The sequence below is a fragment of the Panulirus ornatus genome, chromosome 19 (assembly GCF_036320965.1).
Source record: "Panulirus ornatus isolate Po-2019 chromosome 19, ASM3632096v1, whole genome shotgun sequence".
Classification (NCBI taxonomy): Eukaryota; Metazoa; Arthropoda; class Malacostraca; order Decapoda; family Palinuridae; genus Panulirus; species Panulirus ornatus.
In genome coordinates this window covers 13,024,849-13,048,386 of record NC_092242.1, presented here as the reverse complement: position 1 = coordinate 13,048,386, position 23,538 = coordinate 13,024,849, and the positions used below count along the sequence as shown (strand labels likewise).

Below are 23,538 nucleotides of genomic sequence, written 5' to 3'. Positions count from 1 at the left end.
AGTCGTATAGATGCCCAGGAGTAGATGCTACAGCGGATGGAACATGGGAGCTTAGGGCCTGTTCTGAAAATTAATTGCTTGAGGGCAGTATGTGGTGAGAAAAGGGATGATTGTTTAAGGATTGACATTTTGAAAGTGTACTAAACAGAGTATATTTGAAAGAAATTAGGATTTTGTATGCTGACCTTAACTGATATATAATGAGTCTAGTGAAAGGTAAAGAAAAAAAAAAGAATCTAGGAAACGTAATTATGAATCTTGGAGGAAGTGAAGAACCTGTCGTTTAACACATGCCAGATCGTAGTTATTGGGAAAACTTGAATTGCATACGGCCAGACAATAATCAAGTTTAGCAGTAACTTGCCGATCGTTGTGTAGTATGATAGCATGAGGCTGGGACACCCAATCACCCAGCCCTTGGGAGCAACGACCAAAGTAACTAGACGGACTGCTTTCGACTCAAGAATGAAGTGTCAGAACTAGTGTATATGTAAGAGAAGTATGCTAAACAAGGTTTGATAATTTCTTTGTATAAACGGGGTATCTGTTCGGAAGAAAAGGAATTTTGACTAAACAGGACCCTCAGTTTCATAGGGGCAGCCTTCAGGAGTTAGAGCTATATATGAGCTCTCGGGTATATCATCATCATTATCCAAACTTTGAGGATGTACGTAGATATTAACAATACATATAGATCTTCCTTGGAGGTAAGACTTTAACACACAAACTTTCAACCCCATTCTGCTTGTTACCTAACGGCAATTCAACCAGCACATTTTTCCGAACATAGGTTAAGTCCTCTTGTATTATTTCTTTTACCAGCTGGTACACAAACATTGATAATCATGCAAATTAACTAAACTACCATCCTTTGTGGCCGTTTCTGGAGCTATAACATCCACCTTATACAACAGCGAATAAGCATGTACATCTGTGGGCCCAGTGCGTAACCCATTTACATTTCGTGAAAGGGTACTTAATTTACGGTCTTACATTTCATCTGTGAGACCAGTGCGTAACCCATTTACATTTCGTGAAAGGGTACTTAATTTACGGTCTTACATTTTCCTTTTTTACAACTGAAACTAACCTTACTCTCTCATTCACAAATTGTTCCATCACATCTTTCAATTCGGTCTTACATTTTCCTTTTTTACAACTGAAACTAACCTTACTCTCTCATTCACAAATTGTTCCATCACATCTTTCAATTGAGTTAATATCTTATAACGTATACTTCGGGGATGTCAGCTTACCGGATTTCTCCTTCCTATTAGTTCACATTTTCGCTCTCCCAGAGCGAAGATGGATTGTCATTATTTGTCACTGTATCATTTTCAGCCGTCTCTTTAACCCCATCTATCTTTCTGTGTTCACAAAGATCAGTAATTCTGATCGTCATCCTCTAGCTTTTTTCTAAGTGCCCGAATTTCTTGCCTAGTTGGACTACTAAACCATACACACATCACTGAGTTTGTCATTTACCTCATCTTCGGGAGTAGTTTTCGGTGCCGCCCTTGCATCAGTTCTTGTCACCTTTCAACGTGTCCTTCTGTTCCATTCTCTTCTCCCACACATTCTCAGTTGAAGGTGGCGTTGTCTTATTTGAAACTCCTTGTCCATCCTCGCTTTCCCGCTGCAGCACTTTCTCCGTCTGTCACCGGGCGCAGTTCACCTGTGGTCTCCCACTGTAAATTTGGTGAACCTGAAATGATGCGCGCCGCCACAATTGCAACAGGATGGCACAAAATGTTGCCCAGACTTTATCTCCACATTCCATTGAATAACCAATTTTTTTTTTTTTCGCAGAAACGACAACGATATTCACTTTGGCGTTTCCAGGCCATAAGGCCACAACTACTGCACTTGTAACACAAAAAAGACTGTTCGATAAACTTAGAAGTTCTCCTATATCCTATTCCAGAGATGAATATCTCGGAAAGTTTTTCTTCATCAAGGATACTACTTGGTTCTTTTCACCCCCGGATATCATGTCGCTTTGCCCATACGAATCGTGTATCAAAAAGGAAATCAGGATCCAGTACAACCGGAAACATGAATACATTCACATTAGTGTATTGTTCTGTGTCTTAGGTTTTAGTTAATATCACCTCAAACCCTGTCGTCATCAGAAACTTTTCCTGGTTCAGCCAATCAGACAGGAATTATTACGACCTTCCTTAAGCAGAGGTTCAAACTTTTTATGCTGCCTTCCCAGCTTAGCAGCCCACAGCAACCGCTCATAGAATGTCGTGCGTAAGTTACTTGGAAATTTCAACTTCCACCTATCTGAGCTGTTTCCTCCACACAGGTTACAACAAGCTCGTCACATTAGTTCTGTCACCATGATTTGTTCGACCAACCAACTGCGTTCGGTTCCCAGTGTACTTATTCAATTCTTCTATTCTGTTCTACGTATGCATTGTTTTTCTTCCTGTCGTTCTGGATCTAGTCACTATCACTTCCTTCACTACCTCTCGCCTGGTCTTCTTTTACTTTTTATTAATCAGTTCTTGAAAACTGTCTGTCACCTTCACTGTTGTCGGCCGCGGATCACCTGCTTCTGAATCGCTACTTGAAAGCTGCTGGTCGTCGTGTATGCAGTTTATAAGTGGAATTTTTTTCCCTTTGCAGAGGGAAAGGTGAGTAACGTTTATGGGGTTTTACGACCATCGACCTATGAGGAAGGTCATTAGGCCTGATGGTGAGTGACGGTGGTGTCCACCGCTTTATACCAGAGACACTTTTCAAAAAGATTGCGAACTCTTGTGTTTCGAAGTGCATCGAATCAATTTTCGAACTCGCATACCAACCGTCAAGGCGTCAACACAACAGGAGTCAGTGTCGATAATGTTGTGGGACGAAAGAGGTTGTCGCTGGGTGAAGTGCGGTTGAGGGGTTAGGCTGAAGGAGGCAGGTATTATTATCCCGTGGATTAAACAGAGATATCTAATCCGCTTATTATATTGTGTCTTAATATTTACAGTTGTAGATATGATACCGAATTTATAATTGAATTTTATTTGATCTGGGTTTTGTAGAGGTTCCTGTTTGTAGGTTGTTTTTATTGAAAAAGAAGAGATAAGATTGTCATGATCTATCGGTCAGCAAGGGACAACTGGTCATGGTAAACAACTTTTGTTTACGTGACATGTATCAACGGCTAGGATTTAAACTTATCAATGTGCAATGAAAGGTAAGGGGCTAATTACTGCTTTTTAAGTCATGGGCTTCAATATGGGAGTGTTTCATCATCCACACAACCAGCTGAGTCATGAACAGTGATTCTTGGCAGACATCGGTAAGAGTTTTATACTTAAGGGGCACCAGAGAATCGCATGATTGTAAACATTTCATATCAGGAAGTCCATATATTTAGTTATGATGTAGTCCCATATATTTAGTAATGGTGTATAGTGGCATTGCTTGATTAGGAGCTTTATTCTCTATCAAAGATAAGTATTAGTGGGGAGGGCGATGAAGATCATGGAAAATTCATACCGGTAGTTAACTTTCGTGGAAAAAAAATGTGAAGCTAAAAAATATGAAAACGTCATTATCTAAGATTCGTTGTGAAATTCAAGTTTCTGATGAAAACTTAATTCACGATGAAAATATACTGGCTGCACAAGATTTCAGCATTGTCTCGACAGCCAATTTTGTAAGGAGACATCGGGCATCTGGTAGTGCATATGTCCGTCCTCCTCACATTCAGTTCCTGCGTATGCAATTAATACACTCCACCATTTTTGGTGTATTTATTCCATGAATGTCATTTGCAAGTGTAAGATACATTGCTGCTGTTAATTAGTCTGCCACGTAATTTTCCGTGTCCCACGCCCATCACTCATTTGTCGATTTAAAGATAATGCACCAAGTCATACAGCAGTGGTTTAATTCATAGTCAAAGCAGTGTCCTTAAATATATTAAATCATGTAAAGCTTGTGAAGGTAAAACTTCGAATCTAGCCCTAGGTAATTGCTATCAATGTTTTAGGGAAGATTTTTATATAGTGATATGCAGTGTTTGCAGAAATACCTGCAGAGCATGGTTTTGTGCATTGTGTTTCTCGACCAGTATGGATTAGATAATGCGACAGTAGTGTATCCAGGAAAATATGGGGCATTAAATTAAAAGTAGATGACACACCTCGAAAAATTCAGCAGAACCGTCGAAAACGTCATCCAAAGTTGTCCACTAGTGTGAGGACTCGTGATTATTCACTATTTTAGCCAAGCTCAAGGAAATGTAACCATTGCATGGCAATGGATGTAAAGAGATGACATGGCATGATCCAAGGAGACGAATATAATGTTAGCATATTCACATTGTCATTTGGCCACCAGGTGAGGATTTTACGTTGTTGCAGATATTTTTTTCCTTTATTACCTTCTGTGACTTTAACCATACATTTAGCATACATCATCCTTTCCACAGTATGCAAAATAATATCGTACAATCATATAGTGCTTCAAAACCAGCTCCACTGGTATTTTGGTAATCTGTGAACAGTATAAAGCTCTTCAGTAGCCATTTTCCAAAGATTGTTTCTTGTGGAACCAAATTGGATTTTTAGTGCATTGAAAACAAAATTAGCCTTCTCTTAAAGGTAGTTTTTATGTAGAGCTGGACCATACATTTATTTAATAATGTTGCACAGTAATCAATAAAGTGATAGTAGTTAAAAGTCAGTAGAACATAGAAAAATTACCCAATCTCATCTAGTTGCTGAAATGTTCACTAGAAATATACCAACATTAAATTGGTCTCCTCCTGGGGATTGCTTAGACGTTCAGTCTATTATCTAGTGTTTGACATTTTTAGCATATGTATATTACTCTGTCATGTTTGTGACTTATGGTTCAGTAGGATAATTCTTGAATGCCCTACAGGTAAGGTAACTACTTTTTTTTTCTTTGACAAATGTATTACCTAATTTTGGTTTAACCTCACAATTTTCCGAATACAACAGCCCACTCTGATATTGCATTATTTGATATCTTTTGATACGGTGATCTAAAAATCATGCCTTGCAACTGTTATATTCTTTAAATGTTGTCCATTTCTTCATCTCTTTTTCTCCTTTTTATCAGTGATTTCCAATGTTTCACAAATAACCAATGCACTCATATGCTGATGACAAAATACTGCATTCTTCCATATCCTTCAATTTTGCTGCTTCTCTTACTCAATCTGCATCTTGTCTTGACACATCTTCCCCAGTAAACTTCGGCTTGGACAGGATATTGCAGTGATGTAAATGAAATCTGGTAAAGTTTTATGCATGCAGAACCCATTGTCTACCCTCAGTCTATAGAAAATTCCTCGATTTTCTCTCTCCTTACACATTTCTGTAATTCCGCCTTTTCGGACAGTAGACATACTGGGTATTGCTGTAACTACCACTTTATCCTGAAAACTCCACGTTGTGGAAATAGCTATATCTGCCGCTGGGAATCCTGTTTAGAAGTCAGAATTTCTTTTCTCAACATTTGCTCCATTTATTCAAAGGATAGATCCAGCCATGTATGGAGTACTCTCATATCTAGGGTGGCTTTAGCTCTCCATCCTTTTTTGACAGAGTTGAGTTGAAAGCAGTCAGTCTTATAAATTCACCAAGACTAACTTCAATACTTGACCTTGCCTTATGGCGCAGTGTTGGTTCACATTCTGTCTTCTCTGGGTATTACTTTGTTTTTGTTCTCATGCTAGCTGCTTGTGTGCCCCCACCACTAGCTAGATCACACAGTACTTGGCAAGTTGCTTCATCACATGATTAATGTGTGGCCATTAGCAACTCAAGGGGAGCCAGTTTTGATAACTCACTCTCCCTACACTTGGAAGGTTTGGAACTCCACTCTTTCATGTCTTTCCCAGTATGTATGACCTGTCTTATTTTAAAAGACAGGTTTTTCACTTCTTCCATAAAATTTGAATACTTTCCCTTGTCTCTTTTTCTTGTTCGTTACCCTCACTATATTACAATAAGGTCCAGCCTCGATGTGGATTTTCATCCATGATTGGAGCCTCCAACATAAAAAGAAAATGTACCACATTCATGAAAACAATGACACCATCATTAACGAATCATCAGGTATTGTAATTGAAGGAAAAGGCACAGGTAGTTAGTGAAGAAATTGCATATAATAATTGTATCAGGGGATAAGCTGAAGTATTTGCATTTGTTGATTAGATTTTGATTCTTATTATTATTGATGTCTCCCCTCAGAGAAATGATTAACATTAATGTGTTGCAGTAGCTTAGGTTTTTGGAAAGTGTAATGACAATCAAAATTCTTGAGAAATGATTTTCTTTGCTTGCAAGTAGACCAGTATAATTGCTACTGTTGTTAAACCTTGACCAGCTGATGAAATATAGAAATGAACAATTTTTATTTTTTACATGATGTAGGAAAAGAAATTTGCAACTATGTTGTGTATATACATGTAGATTAAGCTTCTATTTTACAGTGTGCTGTCCTTTGGCAGATAATTGATCTGGTACATATGGCAACCACTGACGTACAGCATGTTACCCCAGATGAAGACAGTTTATCCTCCATATCCGTCAATATTAACTGTCCACAGGGATGTCCTCGCACATTTGCCAATTCTTCTGCTCTTAGGCTACATTTAAGTCAGGTAGAGTTTATTCATGTAAATTTTAGTGTATGTGTCATGATAAAGGATTTTTGGTAGATTTTTGGGTTAAGGATGAGATATGAAACTGCTTGTGTAGATTGGAAAGGTGTTAAGGTTTCTTAAAAATGCATTTATAAAGGTTACCAAAAAGTCTATTGCACTTTAATATAGATTGTGGAAAGTAAGGAACCACATGGTTGAATGAAAATCTAAGGAAGTTAATAGAGGAGAGAGTTTGTAAGGAACTGAATCTTCCAGAAAATAGTGACAGCATGGGAAACAAAGCATATAGATTATGAACTTTTAAAAACGTTCTCTTTTCTCTTTCTTTAGCAACTTTACTTTGTCATCCCACCTCTCACTACCCGTTCTCACCTACTCTTCTCCTTTATCCTCATGCCACACTTCTCTCGCACATACAAGCACTACTTCTTTAAATACTTCCCATTCCTTGCTTACTCCTCTAGCTTTATTTACTCTCACCTTTTGTCAATCTACACAAACTATCCCGGTGTTTCTTCACACATCTCTTTTACCATCATCTTACCTTTATCATATCCTCTTTTTCTGAGAACTGCAGATCTTCACCCATGCCTCCACCTGATAGTTATCAAATATCTCATTAACTACCCCCTCAACACATACAGATCCAAAAATCTCTCTTTTACATGCCTGTGAATTGATATGTAGTCCAGTAATTCCTGCATACTATCTTTCCTTCACACCTATGTATTCGTATGCATATCACTTTTTAAATCAGGTATCCTCGGTCACCAATCCTTTTTCCGCCCACAATTTCATAAGTTGTTCACCATTTTCATTTACATTACTGATTGCCCCCCCCCCCCCCTCCAGTAATCTCAGCTGCCACATTACTCACCTTTATATTCATATCAGCTGACACTAATACTCGATATCTTGCGTCAAAACTGTTGACACATTAAGTTGCTCAGAGAACATTCACTTCTTTTCATCTTTCTTCTCGTGGCCAGTGCATAAGCACTAATCACCAGTCTCTTGTAATCCATTTTCATTTTTATGCACATCAGTTTGGCTCTCACTTCCTTACATTCTTTCAAGCATTCTCACAATTCCTGCTTCATTCAGCTTTAGCACTACCCTTTCCTTGGCTTTCACCCTCAGCATTAACACTACCCCTTCCTTATTTTTTGCCCTCACATTAACCCCTGACTTTACCCATAAGACATTTCCAAACTTATCTTGCCCCCTACTCTTGTGCTTTGTTCTCTTAGGTTGAGAGTGCTATAATGCCATAGATAATGAGAAATGTTATACAAAACTGCTCTTTCAAAACTGCACACTTTCTTGAAATCGTCAATACTTTCAATCAAATCATGTACTTAAATTTTTTGTTGTTGTTGGTGCTGTTTTGTCTGTAATTGCTGAAGTAAAAGAGTTTTATATTTTTTCATATTTGTTGTATGACTGGATTTATATTGCATTCCATTAAGATTAATGGTCAGGTTACCATCTAGTTTAACTCATAAATAGGTGAGTGTATATAGACACTTCAGTTAGGAAGGCCCTTGACATCCCAAAACCTGTAGAAATTATCTTTCTCTTCACAGTCAGATATTTAGGAGTTTATGTTGTATCATATCATGAATGTATAGCTTAAGGCTTCCATACAAAAAACTTTTATTGTATTTTTGAGTTTGAAATTGCAAGTTAAGAAACTTTGAAGATCACCAGTTTCCCTTAACCCTGAATTTGATTGCCAAATTGATTGAAAAGCAATTATTTAAGTTAATTATTTGAATTTGATTATTTCTTATATTTTCAGGTGCACCATCAAGGTTTCAGGAATCATGTTCCAATTTCAGGATTACCCGTGTGGTATCACTGCCCTGTAGCATCCTGTGTTTATCATAGTGACTTTGGTGTTAATGGGAGACACTTCCCAAAGTTGAAGTACCTCAAGCAGGTAATTTTTGTATGAAGGGTTTGGTTTTGATGATTAAAATAAGTGAAAAGCATTTGGATATTTTTCATGTATACATTGCCAATTTTTGTCTTTTCTTCCTTGTATTTATGCTGTTTCCTCTGGGGTGGGTGGTGTTAGGAATGGATGGCTGCGAACAAGTATGAATATGTATTCATTTATATTTATCATACTTGATTGCCGTCTCCCTCATCAGCAAATGTAGTGCCAGGAAACAGACGAGGAATGGCCCATCCACTCATATACTTATATATACATAAATGCCCATACACGCTCATTTATTTATTTTATATTTATTATACTTTGCTCTTATTCACATTTACTTTCAGCTTTCTTCTTTCACACGCTTTACCAAACTCAGCCACCAGCTTCTGCAGTTTCTCACCTGAATCAGCCACCAGCGCTGTATCATCAGCGAACAACGACTGACTCACTTCCCAAGCCCTCTCCTCCCCAAGAGACTGCACATATACATACATATACATATCGGCATATACACATATACATATCAACATGTACACATATACATACATAAATATGTCAACATATGCATATATATATATATATATATATATATATATTATCCCTGGGGATGGGGGAGAAAGAAAGAATACCTCCCACTTATTCCCTGCATGTCGTAGAAGGCAACTAAAAGGGGAAGGAGCGGGTGGCTGGAAATCCTCCCCTCTCGCTTTTTTTTTAATTTTCCAAAAGAGGGAACAGAGAAGGGGGCCAGGTGAGGATATTACCTCAAAGGCCCAGTCCTCTGTTCTCAACGCTACCTCGCTAATGCGGGAAATGGCGAATAGTGTGAAAAAAAAAAATATATATATATATATATATATATATATATATATATATATATATATATATATATATATATATATATATATATAAAACTGGTTTAAAAAGCGAGATATACATAAGTATACGTATGTAAGTAGGAGAGATGGCCAGAGAGCGTTATTGGATTTTGTGTTAATTGACAGGCGCGCGAAAGAGAGACTTTTGGATGTTAATGTGCTGAGAGGTGCAACTGGAGGGATGTCTGATCATTATCTTGTGGAGGCTAAGGTGAAGATTTGTATGGGTTTTCAGAAAAGAAGAGTGAATGTTGGGGTGAAGAGGGTGGTGAGAGTAAGTGAGCTTTGGAAGGAGACTTGTGTGAGGAAGTACCAGGAGAGACTGAGTACAGAATGGAAAAAGGTGAGAACAATGGAAGTAAGGGGAGTGGGGGAGGAATGGGATGTATTTAGGGAATCAGTGATGGATTGCGCAAAAGATGCTTGTGGCATGAGAAGAGTGGGAGGTGGGCTGATTAGAAAGGGTAGTGAGTGGTGGGATGAAGAAGTATGATTATTAGTGAAAGAGAAGAGAGAGGCATTTGGACGATTTTTGCAGGGAAAAAATGCAATTGAGTGGGAGATGTATAAAAGAAAGAGACAGGAGTTCAAGAGAAAGGTGCAAGAGGTGAAAAAGAGGGCAAATGAGAGTTGGGGTGAGAGAGTATCATTGAATTTTAGGGAGAATAAAAAGATGTTCTGGAAGGAGGTAAATAAAGTGCGTAAGACAAGGGAGCAAATGGGAACTTCAGTGAAGGGCGCAAATGGGGAGGAGATAACAAGTAGTGGTGATGTGAGAAGGAGATGGAGTGAGTATTTTGAAGGTTTGTTGAATGTGTTTGATGATAGAGTGGCAGATATAGGGTGTTTTGGTCGAGGTGGTGTGCAAAGTGAGATGGTTAGGGAAAATGATTTGGTAAACAGAGAAGAGGTAGTAAAAGCTTTGCGGAAGATGAAAGCCGGCAAGGCAGCAGGCTTGGATGGTATTGGAGTGGAATTTATTAAAAAAGGGGGTGACTGTATTATTGACTGGTTGGTAAGGTTATTTAATGTACGTATGACTCATGGTGAGGTGCCTGAGGATTGGCGGAATGCGTGCATAGTGCCATTGTACAAAGGCAAAGGGGATAAGAGTGAGTGCTCAAATTACAGAGGTATAAGTTTGTTGAGTATTCCTGGTAAATTATATGGGAGGGTATTGATTGAGAGGGTGAAGGCATGTACAGAGCATCAGATTGGGGAAGAGCAGTGTGGTTTCAGAAGTGGTAGAGGATGTGTGGATCATGTGTTTGTTTTGAAGAATGTATGTGAGAAATACTTAGAAAAGCAAATGGATTTGTATGTAGCATTTATGGATCTGGAGAAGGCATATGATAGAGTTGATAGAGATGCTCTGTGGAAGGTATTAAGAATATATGGTGTGGGAGGCAAGTTGTTAGAAGCAGTGAAAAGTTTTTATCGAGGATGTAAGGCATATATATATATATATATATATATATATATATATATATATATATATATATATATATATATATATATATATATATATATATATATATATATATATATATATATATATATATATATATATATATAAATAATATGTATATACATGTGTATGTGGGCGGGTTGGGCCATTCTTTCGTCTGTTTCCTTGCGCTACCTCGCTAACGCGGGAGACAGCGACAAAGCAAAATGAATGAATAAATAAATAGATATATATATATATATATATATAAATAAATATATATATATATATATATATATATATATATATATATATATATATATATATATATATATATATATATATTTATTTATTTATTCATTCATTCATTTTGCTTTGTCGCTGTCTCCCGCGTTAGCGAGGTAGCGCAAGGAAACAGACGAAAGAATGGCCCAACCCGCCCACATACACATGTATATACATACACGTCCACACATGCAAATATACATACCTATACATCTCAGTGTACACATATATATACACACAGAGACATATACATATATATACACATGTACATAATTCATACTGTCTGTCTTTATTTGTTCCCATCGCCACCTCGCCACACATGGAATAACAACCCCCTTCCCCCTCAAACATACCCATTTTTGCTTTCCGAGATAATGTTCTCGACTTCCATACATTCTTCAAGGCTCCCAGAATTTTCGCCCCCTCCCCCACCCTATGATTCACTTCCGCTTCCATGGTTCCATCCGCTGCCAGATCCACTCCCAGATATCTAAAACACTTTACTTCCTCCAGTTTTTCTCCATTCAAACTTACCTCCCAATTGACTTGTGTGTATATATATATATATATATATATATATATATATATATATATATATATATATATATATATATATATATATACACACACACAGACATATATACACTTGTACATATTCGTACTTTCTTGCATTCATCCATTTTCAGCGCTACCCTGCCCCACAGCAATTGGCATTGCTATCCCCCATTTCAGTGAGGTAGTGCCAGGAAAACAAGAAAAAAGGCCACATTCATTCACACTCTGTCTCTAATTGTCATGTGTAATGCACCGAAACCACAACTCGCTATTCTTATCCAGGCCCCACAGACCTTTCCATGGTTTACCCCAGATATTTCACATTCCCTGGTTCAATCCAATGACAGCATGTCAACTCCGGTATACCACATCGTTCCAATTCACTCTATTCCTTGCATGCCTCTCACCCTCCTGTATGTTCAGGCCCTGATCACAAAATCTTTTTCACTCCATCCTTCCACCTCCAGTTTGGTCTCCTGCTTCACCTTGTTCCCTCCACCTCTGACCCATATATCCACTTTGTCAACTTTTCCTCACACATCTCTTCATATGTCCAAACCATTTCAACACACCCTCTTCAGCTCTCTCAACCACACTCTTTTTATTTCCACACATCTCTCTCATCCTTTTATTACTTTCTCAGTCAAACCTCCTCACACCACATATTGTCCTCAGACATTTCATTTCCTACACATCCACCCTCCATACAACCCTATCTATAGTCATGCCTTGTGACCATATAATATTGTTGGAACTACTATTCCTTCAGACAACCGTTTTTGCTCTCTAAGATAACATTCTCTCTTTCTAAACATTCTTCATCGCTCCCAGAACCTTCGTCCCCCTCGCCCACCCTGTGACTCTCTTACGCTTCCATAGTTCCATTCGCTGCTAAGTCCTCTGCCAGATATCCACAACGCTTAACTTCCTCGAATTTTTCTCCATTCAAACTTGCATCTCAATTAACTTGTTCCTCAACCATGCTGAACCTAATAACCTTGCTCATATTCACAATTATTGTCAACTTCCTCCTTTCACACACTTTTCCAAACTCAGTCACCAACTTCTGCAGTTTCTCACTTGAATCAGCCTCCAGTGCTGTAACATTGGTGAACAGCAACTGTGTGTATGTGCATGTGTCAGTATACATGTATGTTATTATTATTATTTTGCTTTGTCGCTGTCTCCCGCGTTTGCGAGGTAGCACAAGGAAACAGACGAAAGAAATGGCCCAACCCACCCCCATACACATGTATATACATACACGTCCACACACGCAAATATACATACCTATACATCTCAGTGTACACATATATATACACACACATATATACCCATGCACACAATTCACACTGTCTGCCTTTATTCATTCCCATCGCCACCTCGCCACACATGGAATACCATCCCCCTCCCCCCTCATGTGTGCGAGGTAGCGCTAGGAAAAGACAACAAAGGCCCCATTCGTTCACACATGGATGTATATATATGTATATGTATGTTTATGAAAAACACCTTTTTGCTTTCCATCTCTATCATTTGAAAAAAAAAAAAAAAAAAAAAAAAAAGCTTCAATGTCTAAGCTACATTTTTTTTCCAATTTCAAGAAAATAGTGAAATTGGAAAAAAATGTAGCTTAGACATTGAAGCTTATTCTTTTTTTTTTTTTTTTTTTTCAAAGTGAAAGAGATGGAAAGCAAAAAGGTGTTTTTCATAAATGTACTGGAAAAGTTGAGGTCCAGATAAATTTTTGGTCTGTCAAGGCTTTATTATGGCGGATGACCAATTACCTACCCTCATGTATCCAAGATATGGTTGTACTTTGTGTAATGAAGAAAATTGAGAAACATCATAAGCCAATATTCCTGTTTCATGGTAAGAGAAGTGGACCAGGCAGTATGATACAGTGGTTAAATTGATGAAAACTACTATTGACGTTTGTGTAAATGAATTATACATTTCCCTTTTCCATAGCCAGAGGTTGAACCATTATGTGACATTCATTTTTTTCATTTCATTTCAAGCTAGAAGTTTCAGTTTTCTAAATTATTTCTTACATTTTTCATATGTATATATATGTATATGTGTGTATGTATGTGTATATGTATATATATATGCATATATATGTATATTATCCCTGGGGATAGGTGTGAAAGAATACTTCCCACGCATTCCTCGCGTGTCGTAGAAGGCGACTAGAGGGGACGGGAGCGGGGGGCCAGAAATCCTCCCCTCCTTGTATTTTTTAACTTTCTAAAAATGGGAAACAGAAGAAGGAGTCACGCGGGGAGTGCTCATCCTCCTTGAAGGCTCAGACTGGGGTGTCTAAATGTGTGTGGATGTAACCAAAATGTGAAAAAAGGAGAGATAGGTAGTATGTTTGAGGAAAGGAACCTGGATGTTTTGGCTCTGAGTGAAATGAAGCTCAAGGGTAAAGGGGAACAGTGGTGTGGGAATGTCTTGGGAGTAAAGTCAGGGGTTAGTGAGAGGACAAGAGCAAGGGAAGGAGTAGCAGTACTCCTGAAACAGGAGTTGTGGGAGTATGTGATAGAATGTAAGAAATAAATTCTCGATTAATATGGGTAAAACTGAAAGTTGATGGAGAGAGATAGGTGATTATTGGTGCATATGCACCTGGGCATGAGAAGAAAGATCATGAGAGGCAAGTGTTTTGGGAGCAGCTGAATGAGTGTGTTAGTGGTTTTGATGCATGAGACCGGGTTATAGTGATGGGTGATTTGAATGCAAAGGTGAGTAATGTGGCAGTTGAGGGAATATTTGGTATACATGGGGTGTTCAGTGTTGTAAATGGAAATGGTGAAGAGCTTGTAGATTTATGTGCTGAAAAAGGACTGGTGATTGGGAATACCTGGTTTAAAAAGCGAGATATACATAAGTATACGTTTGTAAGTAGGAGAGATGGCCAGAGAGCGTTATTGGATTACGTGTTAATTGACAAGCGCGCGAAAGAGAGACTTTTGGATGTTAATGTGCTGAGAGGTGCAGCTGGAGGGATGTCTGATCATTATCTTGTGGAGGCTAAGGTGAAGATTTGTATGGGCTTTCAGAAAAGAAGAGTGAATGTTGGGGTGAAGAGGGTGGTGAGAGTAAGTGAGCTTGGGAAGGAGACTTGTGTGAGGAAGTACCAGGAGAGACTGAGTACAGAATGGAAAAAGGTGAGAACAATTGAAGTAAGGGGAGTGGGGGAGGAATGGGATGTATTTAGGGAATCAGTGATGGATTGCGCAAAAGATGCTTGTGGCATGAGAAGAGTGGGAGGTGGGTTGATTAGAAAGGGTAGTGAGTGGTGGGATGAAGAAGTAAGATTATTAGTGAAAGAGAAGAGAGAGGCATTTGGACAATTTTTGCAGGGAAAAAATGCAATTGAGTGGGAGATGTATAAAAGAAAGAGACAGGAGGTCAAGAGAAAGGTGCAAGAGGTGAAAAAGAGGGCAAATGAGAGTTAGGGTGAGAGAGTATCATTAAATTTTAGGGAGAATAAAAAGATGTTCTGGAAGGAGGTAAATAAAGTGCGTAAGACAAGGGAGCAAATGGGAACTTCAGTGAAGGGCGCAAATGGGGAGGTGATAACAAGTAGTGGTGATGTGAGAAAGAGATGGAGTGAGTATTTTGAAGGTTTGTTGAATGTGTTTGATGATAGAGTGGCAGATATAGGGTGTTTTGGTCGAGGTGTTGTGCAAAGTGAGAGGGTTAGGGAAAATGATTTGGTAAACAGAGAAGAGGTAGTAAAAGCTTTGCGGAAGATGAAAGCCGGCAAGGCAGCAGGTTTGGATGGTATTGCAGTGGAATTTATTAAAAAAGGGGGTGACTGTATTATTGACTGGTTGGTAAGGTTATTTAATGTATGTATGACTCATGGTGAGGTGCCTGAGGATTGGCGGAATGTGTGCATAGTGCCATTGTACAAAGGCAAAGGGGATAAGAGTGAGTGCTCAAATTTCAGAGGTATAAGTTTGTTGAGTATTCCTGGTAAATTATATGGGAGGGTATTGATTGAGAGGGTGAAGGCATGTACAGAGCATCAGATTGGGGAAGAGCAGTGTGGTTTCAGAAGTGGTAGAGGATGTGTGGATCAGGTGTTTGCTTTGAAGAATGTATGTGAGAAATACTTAGAAAAGCAAATGGATTTGTATGTAGCATTTATGGATCTGGAGAAGGCATATGATAGAGTTGATAGAGATGCTCTGTGGAAAGTATTAAGAATATATGGTGTGGGAGGCAAGTTGTTAGAAGCAGTGAAAAGTTTTTATCGAGGATGTAAGGCATGTGTACGTGTAGGAAGAGAGGAAAGTGATTGGTTCTCAGTGAATGTAGGTTTGCGGCAGGGGTGTGTGATGTCTCCATGGTTGTTTAATTTGTTTATGGATGGGGTTGTTAGGGAGGTGAATGCAAGAGTTTTGGAAAGAGGGGCAAGTATGAAGTCTGTTGGGGATGAGAGAGCTTGGGAAGTGAGTCAGTTGTTGTTCGCTGATGATACAGCGCTGGTGGCTGATTCATGTGAGAAACTGCAGAAGCTGGTGACTGAGTTTGGTAAAGTGTGTGAAAGAAGAAAGTTAAGAGTAAATGTGAATAAGAGCAAGGTTATTAGGTACAGTAGGGTTGAGGGTCAAGTCAATTGGGAGTTAAGTTTGAATGGAGAAAAACTGGAGGAAGTAAAGTGTTTTAGATATCTGGGAGTGGATCTGGCAGCGGATGGAACCATGGAAGCGGAAGTGGATCATAGGGTGAGGGAGGGGGCGAAAATCCTGGGAGCCTTGAAGAATGTGTGGAAGTCGAGAACATTATCTCGGAAAGCAAAAATGGGTATGTTTGAAGGAATAGTGGTTCCAACAATGTTGTATGGTTGCGAGGCGTGGGCTATGGATAGAGTTGTGCGCAGGAGGGTGGATGTGCTGGAAATGAGATGTTTGAGGACAATGTGTGGTGTGAGGTGGTTTGATCGAGTAAGTAACGTAAGGGTAAGAGAGATGTGTGGAAATAAAAAGAGCGTGGTTGAGAGAGCAGAAGAGGGTGTTCTGAAATGGTTTGGGCACATGGAGAGAATGAGTGAGGAAAGATTGACTAAGAGGATATATGTGTCGGAGGTGGAGGGAACGAGGAGAAGTGGGAGACCAAATTGGAGGTGGAAAGATGGAGTGAAAAAGATTTTGTGTGATCAGGGCCTGAACACGCAGGAGGGTGAAAGGAGGGCAAGGAATAGAGTGAATTGGATCGATGTGGTATACCGGGGTTGACGTGCTGTCAGTGGATTGAATCAGGGCATGTGAAGCGTCTGGGTTAAACCATGGAAAGCTGTGTAGGTATGTATCTTTGTGTGTGTGGATGTGTATGTATATACATGTGTATGAGGGTGGGTTGGGCCATTTCTTTCGTCTGTTTCCTTGCGCTACCTTGCAAACGCGGGAGACAGCGACAAAGCAAAAAAAAAAAAATATGTGTGTGTGCATATATGTATATATATGTGTATGTGAGCAGATGTGCCTTTCTTCTTTTGTTCCTGGCACTACCTCACTAATGCAGGAAATGGTAATCAAGTATGAAAGAAAATAATAAGATATGTCCCTTTTTTTAAATCAGGTATTACCAATCACCAGTCTTTTGTCAGGAGACAGCTCCACAAGCTGCACACCATTTCCATTCACCTCACTGAATATCACACATTCTTCCACATTATTCTCTTGCCTTTAAATCACTCATCACCAGTACCCAATCTCTTGCTTTGAAACTGCTGACACATTTGCTCATTTGCTTCCAAAACTCCGTGCCAAAGACCTGTCTAGGTGCATAAACACTAGTTATTATCCATCTTTTGCAATCCACTTTCATTTTCATCCACATTGGTCTGAAGTTCACTTCCTTGCTCTCTGTCACATTCCCACAATTCCTGCTTTCTTAATAGTGCTACCCCTTCTTCAGTTATTGCCCTCACACCATCCCTAATTGCTCAAAAAAATGTTCAATGCATCCTTACATCTCCAGTTTGGTCTGCCTGTTTTCTTTGTTCCCTCTTCTTCTAACACATATAGCCTCTTTTTCAACCTTTCTATACTTGTTCTCTCTGTACTTCCAAACCATTTCAGCACATCCTCTTCAGCTCTCAACCACTTTTTTTTTATTACCATAACTCTCTATTACCTTTTCATTACTTAATTAATCAAACTACTCACACCATATATTGTTCTCAAACGTTTCTTGTACAACACACCCATCCTTCTCCATGCAGTTTTATCTATAGCCCATGCCTCACATTCATATAATATTTTTGACTTCCCAAATATTGGTCTGTCCTTCCACACATCCTTCAGTGCTCCCAAAGCCTTCACCCCCTCACCCATCCAATGACTTACTTCCACTTCCATGGTTCCATTTGCTGCCAGGTATCTAAAACACTTCTGTTCCTCCAATTTTTTTCTATTTAAACTCACGTCCCAACTGATACAAAAGATATATGATAAATGAAGGATATTTTGCTCAAAACTTTTGGGTTGGTAGTAACCTGAGATTGCTGGTTACCCATGTATATATGATATGAATAGTCTGATTTTCCATTGAAATGGCAACAGTTGCTGAATCAGAGAGTATAATCAATGTCATGACAGAGTGTGATATATTAAAAGTTAGCTATGATGTTTCAGATAGTCCATACATGGGAATTAGATGGGAAAATTTTTGGTGTAGAATATAGCCCCCATATAATATGGGTTTCTTTAACTTGTACGACGACTTTATAATGACAAATCACAAGGAACATGACCCCATCATTATGCAAGAACTCCCCGTATTTACATCCACAATCCATTGGTGGGGATAATACTCATTTCTTCTATCACAGCTGTCTTAAACTAGTTTAGCTCAGTTTTGTCCTGCCAAGAGGTGACATACACGTCTCCCCACACAGACATCATTGCCATGTAGCAGTAGATTCATCCATATATGTAATATAAATTTTATGTAATTTTTAGTGGACCAAAGTGTTCCACCAGAAGAAAAACACTATAAAACCAAAGTGATATTAAGAGCAGCATTGTAATTATGATTTTATGAAAAGAAATTAGTTTTCCTTTAAGGGTTCCCAACATTACAGATCATTACTTTAAACTTTTTGAGACAGTGAACAGTGACGCAGTGATATACAAATCTTAGTGGACATAAGCTGCGTAATACATTGACATGCATGAATACGCAGGCGAATGTGATTCAATCTTTAAGTTGCCACAAAAGTATTGACAGAGTCATCTGTAAACCATTCATCAAAAGATGCAAATATAGGGCATATTTGCATGAGTGGTAATAAATACAATATGTTAAGTAATAGAACTGTGAGTGCTAGCATTATACAAAAGCTCAAAAAGTTGTATGATAAATTTCAGAAAATGGGTCCCCATGAATGTAGAACTCCCTCATCATACTTTTTGTATAGGAAATTACACACAGAAGAGTAGACTTAGTGTTTTTACCGGTTCGGTGGATTTTCTCAGCTTCCACCTAATTTGTTGACTCATTCTTCCTTATAATGTTATATTAGAAGGTTTATATTAAATAATTATCATGTACAGTGTTGTAGTCTATTTTTGCCTCAATTTAACCAGGTTTTCTTTCATCAGCACTACCTGAAAGTCCATGCTGTTCGTTGCCATGCATGTGACTGTGGTCAGTCTTTCAGCACTGCAGCTTTGCTTGCCCACCACCGTCGTGCCTGTGGACTGCAGCTTTTATGTGGTTGTGGCCGCAGTTTTTCTTCTGTTGAAACTTTGCAAACTCATGCTCGCCGTTCTGCCCATGCCTTCCATCACTCCACAGTCCAAGCATTAAGGTACATTGGTTCCATAGTTTCTACATATCCTTCCCATTCCTAGTTTTCTAAAGAAGTTACTTTAATTTCACATTTCAAGGCAATATTGTTTTTAGTATACCCTACTCTTGCAAAATGTTAGCATGTTTACTGAAAATAGGTATTGTGTAACTGAGAAATATGTTGAATTTATAGATGTTAAGATAAATATGTTGAATTGATAGATGTGTTTAAAAAGGAAAAGGAAAATTTTTCAGACATTGTTTTATTATAGGCTATTTGGGCTAACTAAGGCTGCCAGGGAAAAATTGGCCCATATTGGTCTTAAAGCTAGGCCTGTAACCTTGACATAGCTAATCACAAAATGTTAGGCCTCTAGGTCTATGGTTCAGCCATGAATGTGTAACAAACAAATACATGCATACATGCACATACACATGAAGGCCAATGTGCTTTAGCATAAAACGTTGCCCAGATTCTGAAGTACACACATTTAGGTACTGTGGCATCTCGGGTGTGATGGTGTGGCCTGTAAGAGAGTAACAAACAAATGCTCAAATTCTTAAGGGCCATTTGTTAATTTATAATGTTGCCCAGATTCTGAAGAAATTATATATATTATATATATATATATATATATATATATATATATATATATATATAAATATAAATAATATGTATATACATGTGTATGTGGGCGGGTTGGGCCATTCTTTCGTCTGTTTCCTTGCGCTACCTCGCTAACGCGGGAGACAGCGACAAAGCAAAATGAATGAATAAATAAATAAATATATATATATATATATATATATATAAATAAATATATATATATATATATATATATATATATATATATATATATATATATATATATATATATATATATATATATATATCCCCTTTGCCTTTGTACAATGGCACTATGCACGCATTCCGCCAATCCTCAGGCACCTGAAGAGCGTAAATGGGGAGGTGATAACAAGTAGTGGTGATGTGAGAAGGAGATGGAATGAGTATTTTGAAGGTTTGTTGAATGTGTCTGATGACAGAGTGGCAGATATAGGGTGTTTGGGTCGAGGTGGTGTGCAAAGTGAGAGGGTTAGGGAAAATGATTTGGTAAACAGAGAAGAGGTAGTAAAAGCTTTGCGGAAGATGAAAGCCGGCAAGGCAGCAGGTTTGGATGGTATTGCAGTGGAATTTATTAAAAAAGGGGGTGACTGTATTGTTGACTGGTTGGTAAGGTTATTTAATGTATGTATGACTCATGGTGAGGTGCCTGAGGTTTGGCGGAATGCGTGCATAGTGCCATTGTACAAAGGCAAAGGGGATAAGAGTGAGTGCTCAAATTACAGAGGTATAAGTTTGTTGAGTATTCCTGGTAAATTATATGGGAGGGTATTGATTGAGAGGGTGAAGGCAGGTACAGAGCATCAGATTGGGGAAGAGCAGTGTGGTTTCAGAAGTGGTAGAGGATGTGTGGATCATGTGTTTGTTTTGAAGAATGTATGTGAGAAATACTTAGAAAAGCAAATGGATTTGTATGTAGCATTTATGGATCTGGAGAAGGCATATGATAGAGTTGATAGAGATGCTCTGTGGAAGGTATTAAGAATATATGGTGTGGGAGGCAAGTTGTTAGAAGCAGTGAAAAGTTTTTATCGAGCATGTAAGGCATGTGTACGTGTAGGAAGAGAGGAAAGTGATTGGTTCTCAGTGAATGTAGGTTTGCGGCAGGGGTGTGTGATGTCTCCATGGTTGTTTAATTTGTTTATGGATGGGGTTGTTAGGGAGGTAAATGCAAGAGTCTTGGAAAGAGGGGCAAGTATGAAGTCTGTTGGGGATGAGAGAGCTTGGGAAGTGAGTCAGTTGTTGTTCGCTGATGATACAGCGCTGGTGGCGGATTCATGTGAGAAACTGCAGAAGCTGGTGACGGAGTTTGGTAAAGTGTGTGGAAGAAGAAAGTTAAGAGTAAATGTGAATAAGAGCAAGGTTATTAGGTACAGTAGGGTTGAGGGTCAAGTCAATTGGGAGGTGAGTTTGAATGGAGAAAAACTGGAGGAAGTGAAGTGTTTTAGATATCTGGGAGTGGATCTGTCAGCGGATGGAACCATGGAAGCGGAAGTGGATCATAGGGTGGGGGAGGGGGCGAAAATTTTGGGAGCCTTGAAAAATGTGTGGAAGTCGAGAACATTATCTCGGAAAGCAAAAATGGGTATGTTTGAAGGAATAGTGGTTCCAACAATGTTGTATGGTTGCGAGGCGTGGGCTATGGATAGAGTTGTGCGCAGGAGGATGGAGGTGCTGGAAATGAGATGTTTGAGGACAATGTGTGGTGTGAGGTGGTTTGATCGAGTAAGTAACGTAAGGGTAAGAGAGATGTGTGGAAATAAAAAGAGCGTGGTTGAGAGAGCAGAAGAGGGTGTTTTGAAATGGTTTGGGCACATGGAGAGAATGAGTGAGGAAAGATTGACCAAGAGGATATATGTGTCGGAGGTGGAGGGAACGAGGAGAAGAGGGAGACCAAATTGGAGGTGGAAAGATGGAGTGAAAAGGATTTTGTGTGATCGGGGCCTGAACATGCAGGAGGGTGAAAGGAGGGCAAGGAATAGAGTGAATTGGAGCGATGTGGTATACAGGGATTGACGTGCTGTCAGTGGATTGAATCAAGGCATGTGAAGCGTCCGGGGTAAACCATGGAAGGCTGTGTAGGTATGTATATTTGCGTGTGTGGACGTGTGTATGTACATGTGTATGGGGGGGTTGGGCCATTTCTTTCGTCTGTTTCCTTGCGCTACCTCGCAACCGCGGGAGACAGCGACGAGGTAAAAAAAAAAGAAAAAAAAAAAATATATATATATATATATATATATATATATATATATATATATATATATATATATTCCCTGGGGATAGGGGAGAAAGAATACTTCCCACGTATTCCCTGCGTGTCGTATAAGGCGACTAAAAGGGAAGGGAGCGGGGGGCTGGAAATCCTCCCCTCTCGTTTTTTTTTTTTTTAATTTTCCAAAAGAAGGAACAGAGAAGAGGGCCAGGTGAGGATATTCCCTCAAAGGCCCAGTCCTCTGTTCTTAACGCTACCTCGCTATCGCGGGAAATGGCGAATAGTATGAAAAAAAAAAAAAAAAAAATATATATATATATATATATATATATATATATATATATATCTATATATATATATATATATATTTATTTATTTATTCATTCATTGTGCTTTGTCGCTGTCTCCCGCGTTAGCGAGGTAGCGCAAGGAAACAGACGAAAGAATGGCCCAACCCGCCCACATACACATGTATATACATACACGTCCACACATGCAAATATACATACCTATACATCTCAGTGTACACATATATATACACACAGAGACATATACATATATATACACATGTACATAATTCATACTGTCTGTCTTTATTTGTTCCCATTGCCACCTTGCCACACATGGAATAACAACCCCCTTCCCCCTCAAACATACCCATTTTTGCTTTCCGAGATAATGTTCTCGACTTCCATACATTCTTCAAGGCTCCCAGAATTTTCGCCCCCTCCCCCACCCTATGATTCACTTCCGCTTCCATGGTTCCATCCGCTGCCAGATCCACTCCCAGATATCTAAAACACTTTACTTCCTCCAGTTTTTCTCCATTCAAACTTACCTCCCAATTGACTTGTGTATATATATATATATATATATATATATATATATATATATATATATATATATATATATATATATATACACACAGACATATATACACTTGTACATATTCGTACTTTCTTGCATTCATCCATTTTCAGCGCTACCCTGCCCCACAGCAATTGGCATTGCTATCCCCCATTTCAGTGAGGTAGTGCCAGGAAAACAAGAAAAAAGGTCACATTCATTCACACTCTGTCTCTAATTGTCATGTGTAATGCACCGAAACCACAACTCGCTATTCTTATCCA

General features: G+C 38.8%; 1 protein-coding gene across 1 annotated transcript in view; it reads left to right on the top strand.

The window, feature by feature from the left end:
• The first annotated feature begins 3,554 nt into the window (after positions 1–3,554).
• The window catches only part of Asciz (ASCIZ zinc finger protein), a 38,812-nt gene continuing 18,828 nt past the window's right edge, over positions 3,555–23,538 (top strand). The window contains exons 1-4 of the mRNA XM_071673664.1: positions 3,555–4,347; positions 6,491–6,643; positions 8,448–8,588; positions 19,379–19,587. Of these exons, the coding sequence (XP_071529765.1) occupies positions 4,291–4,347; positions 6,491–6,643; positions 8,448–8,588; positions 19,379–19,587 (560 nt within the window). The 5' untranslated portion in view covers positions 3,555–4,290. The remainder of the gene's footprint in view (positions 4,348–6,490; positions 6,644–8,447; positions 8,589–19,378; positions 19,588–23,538) is intronic.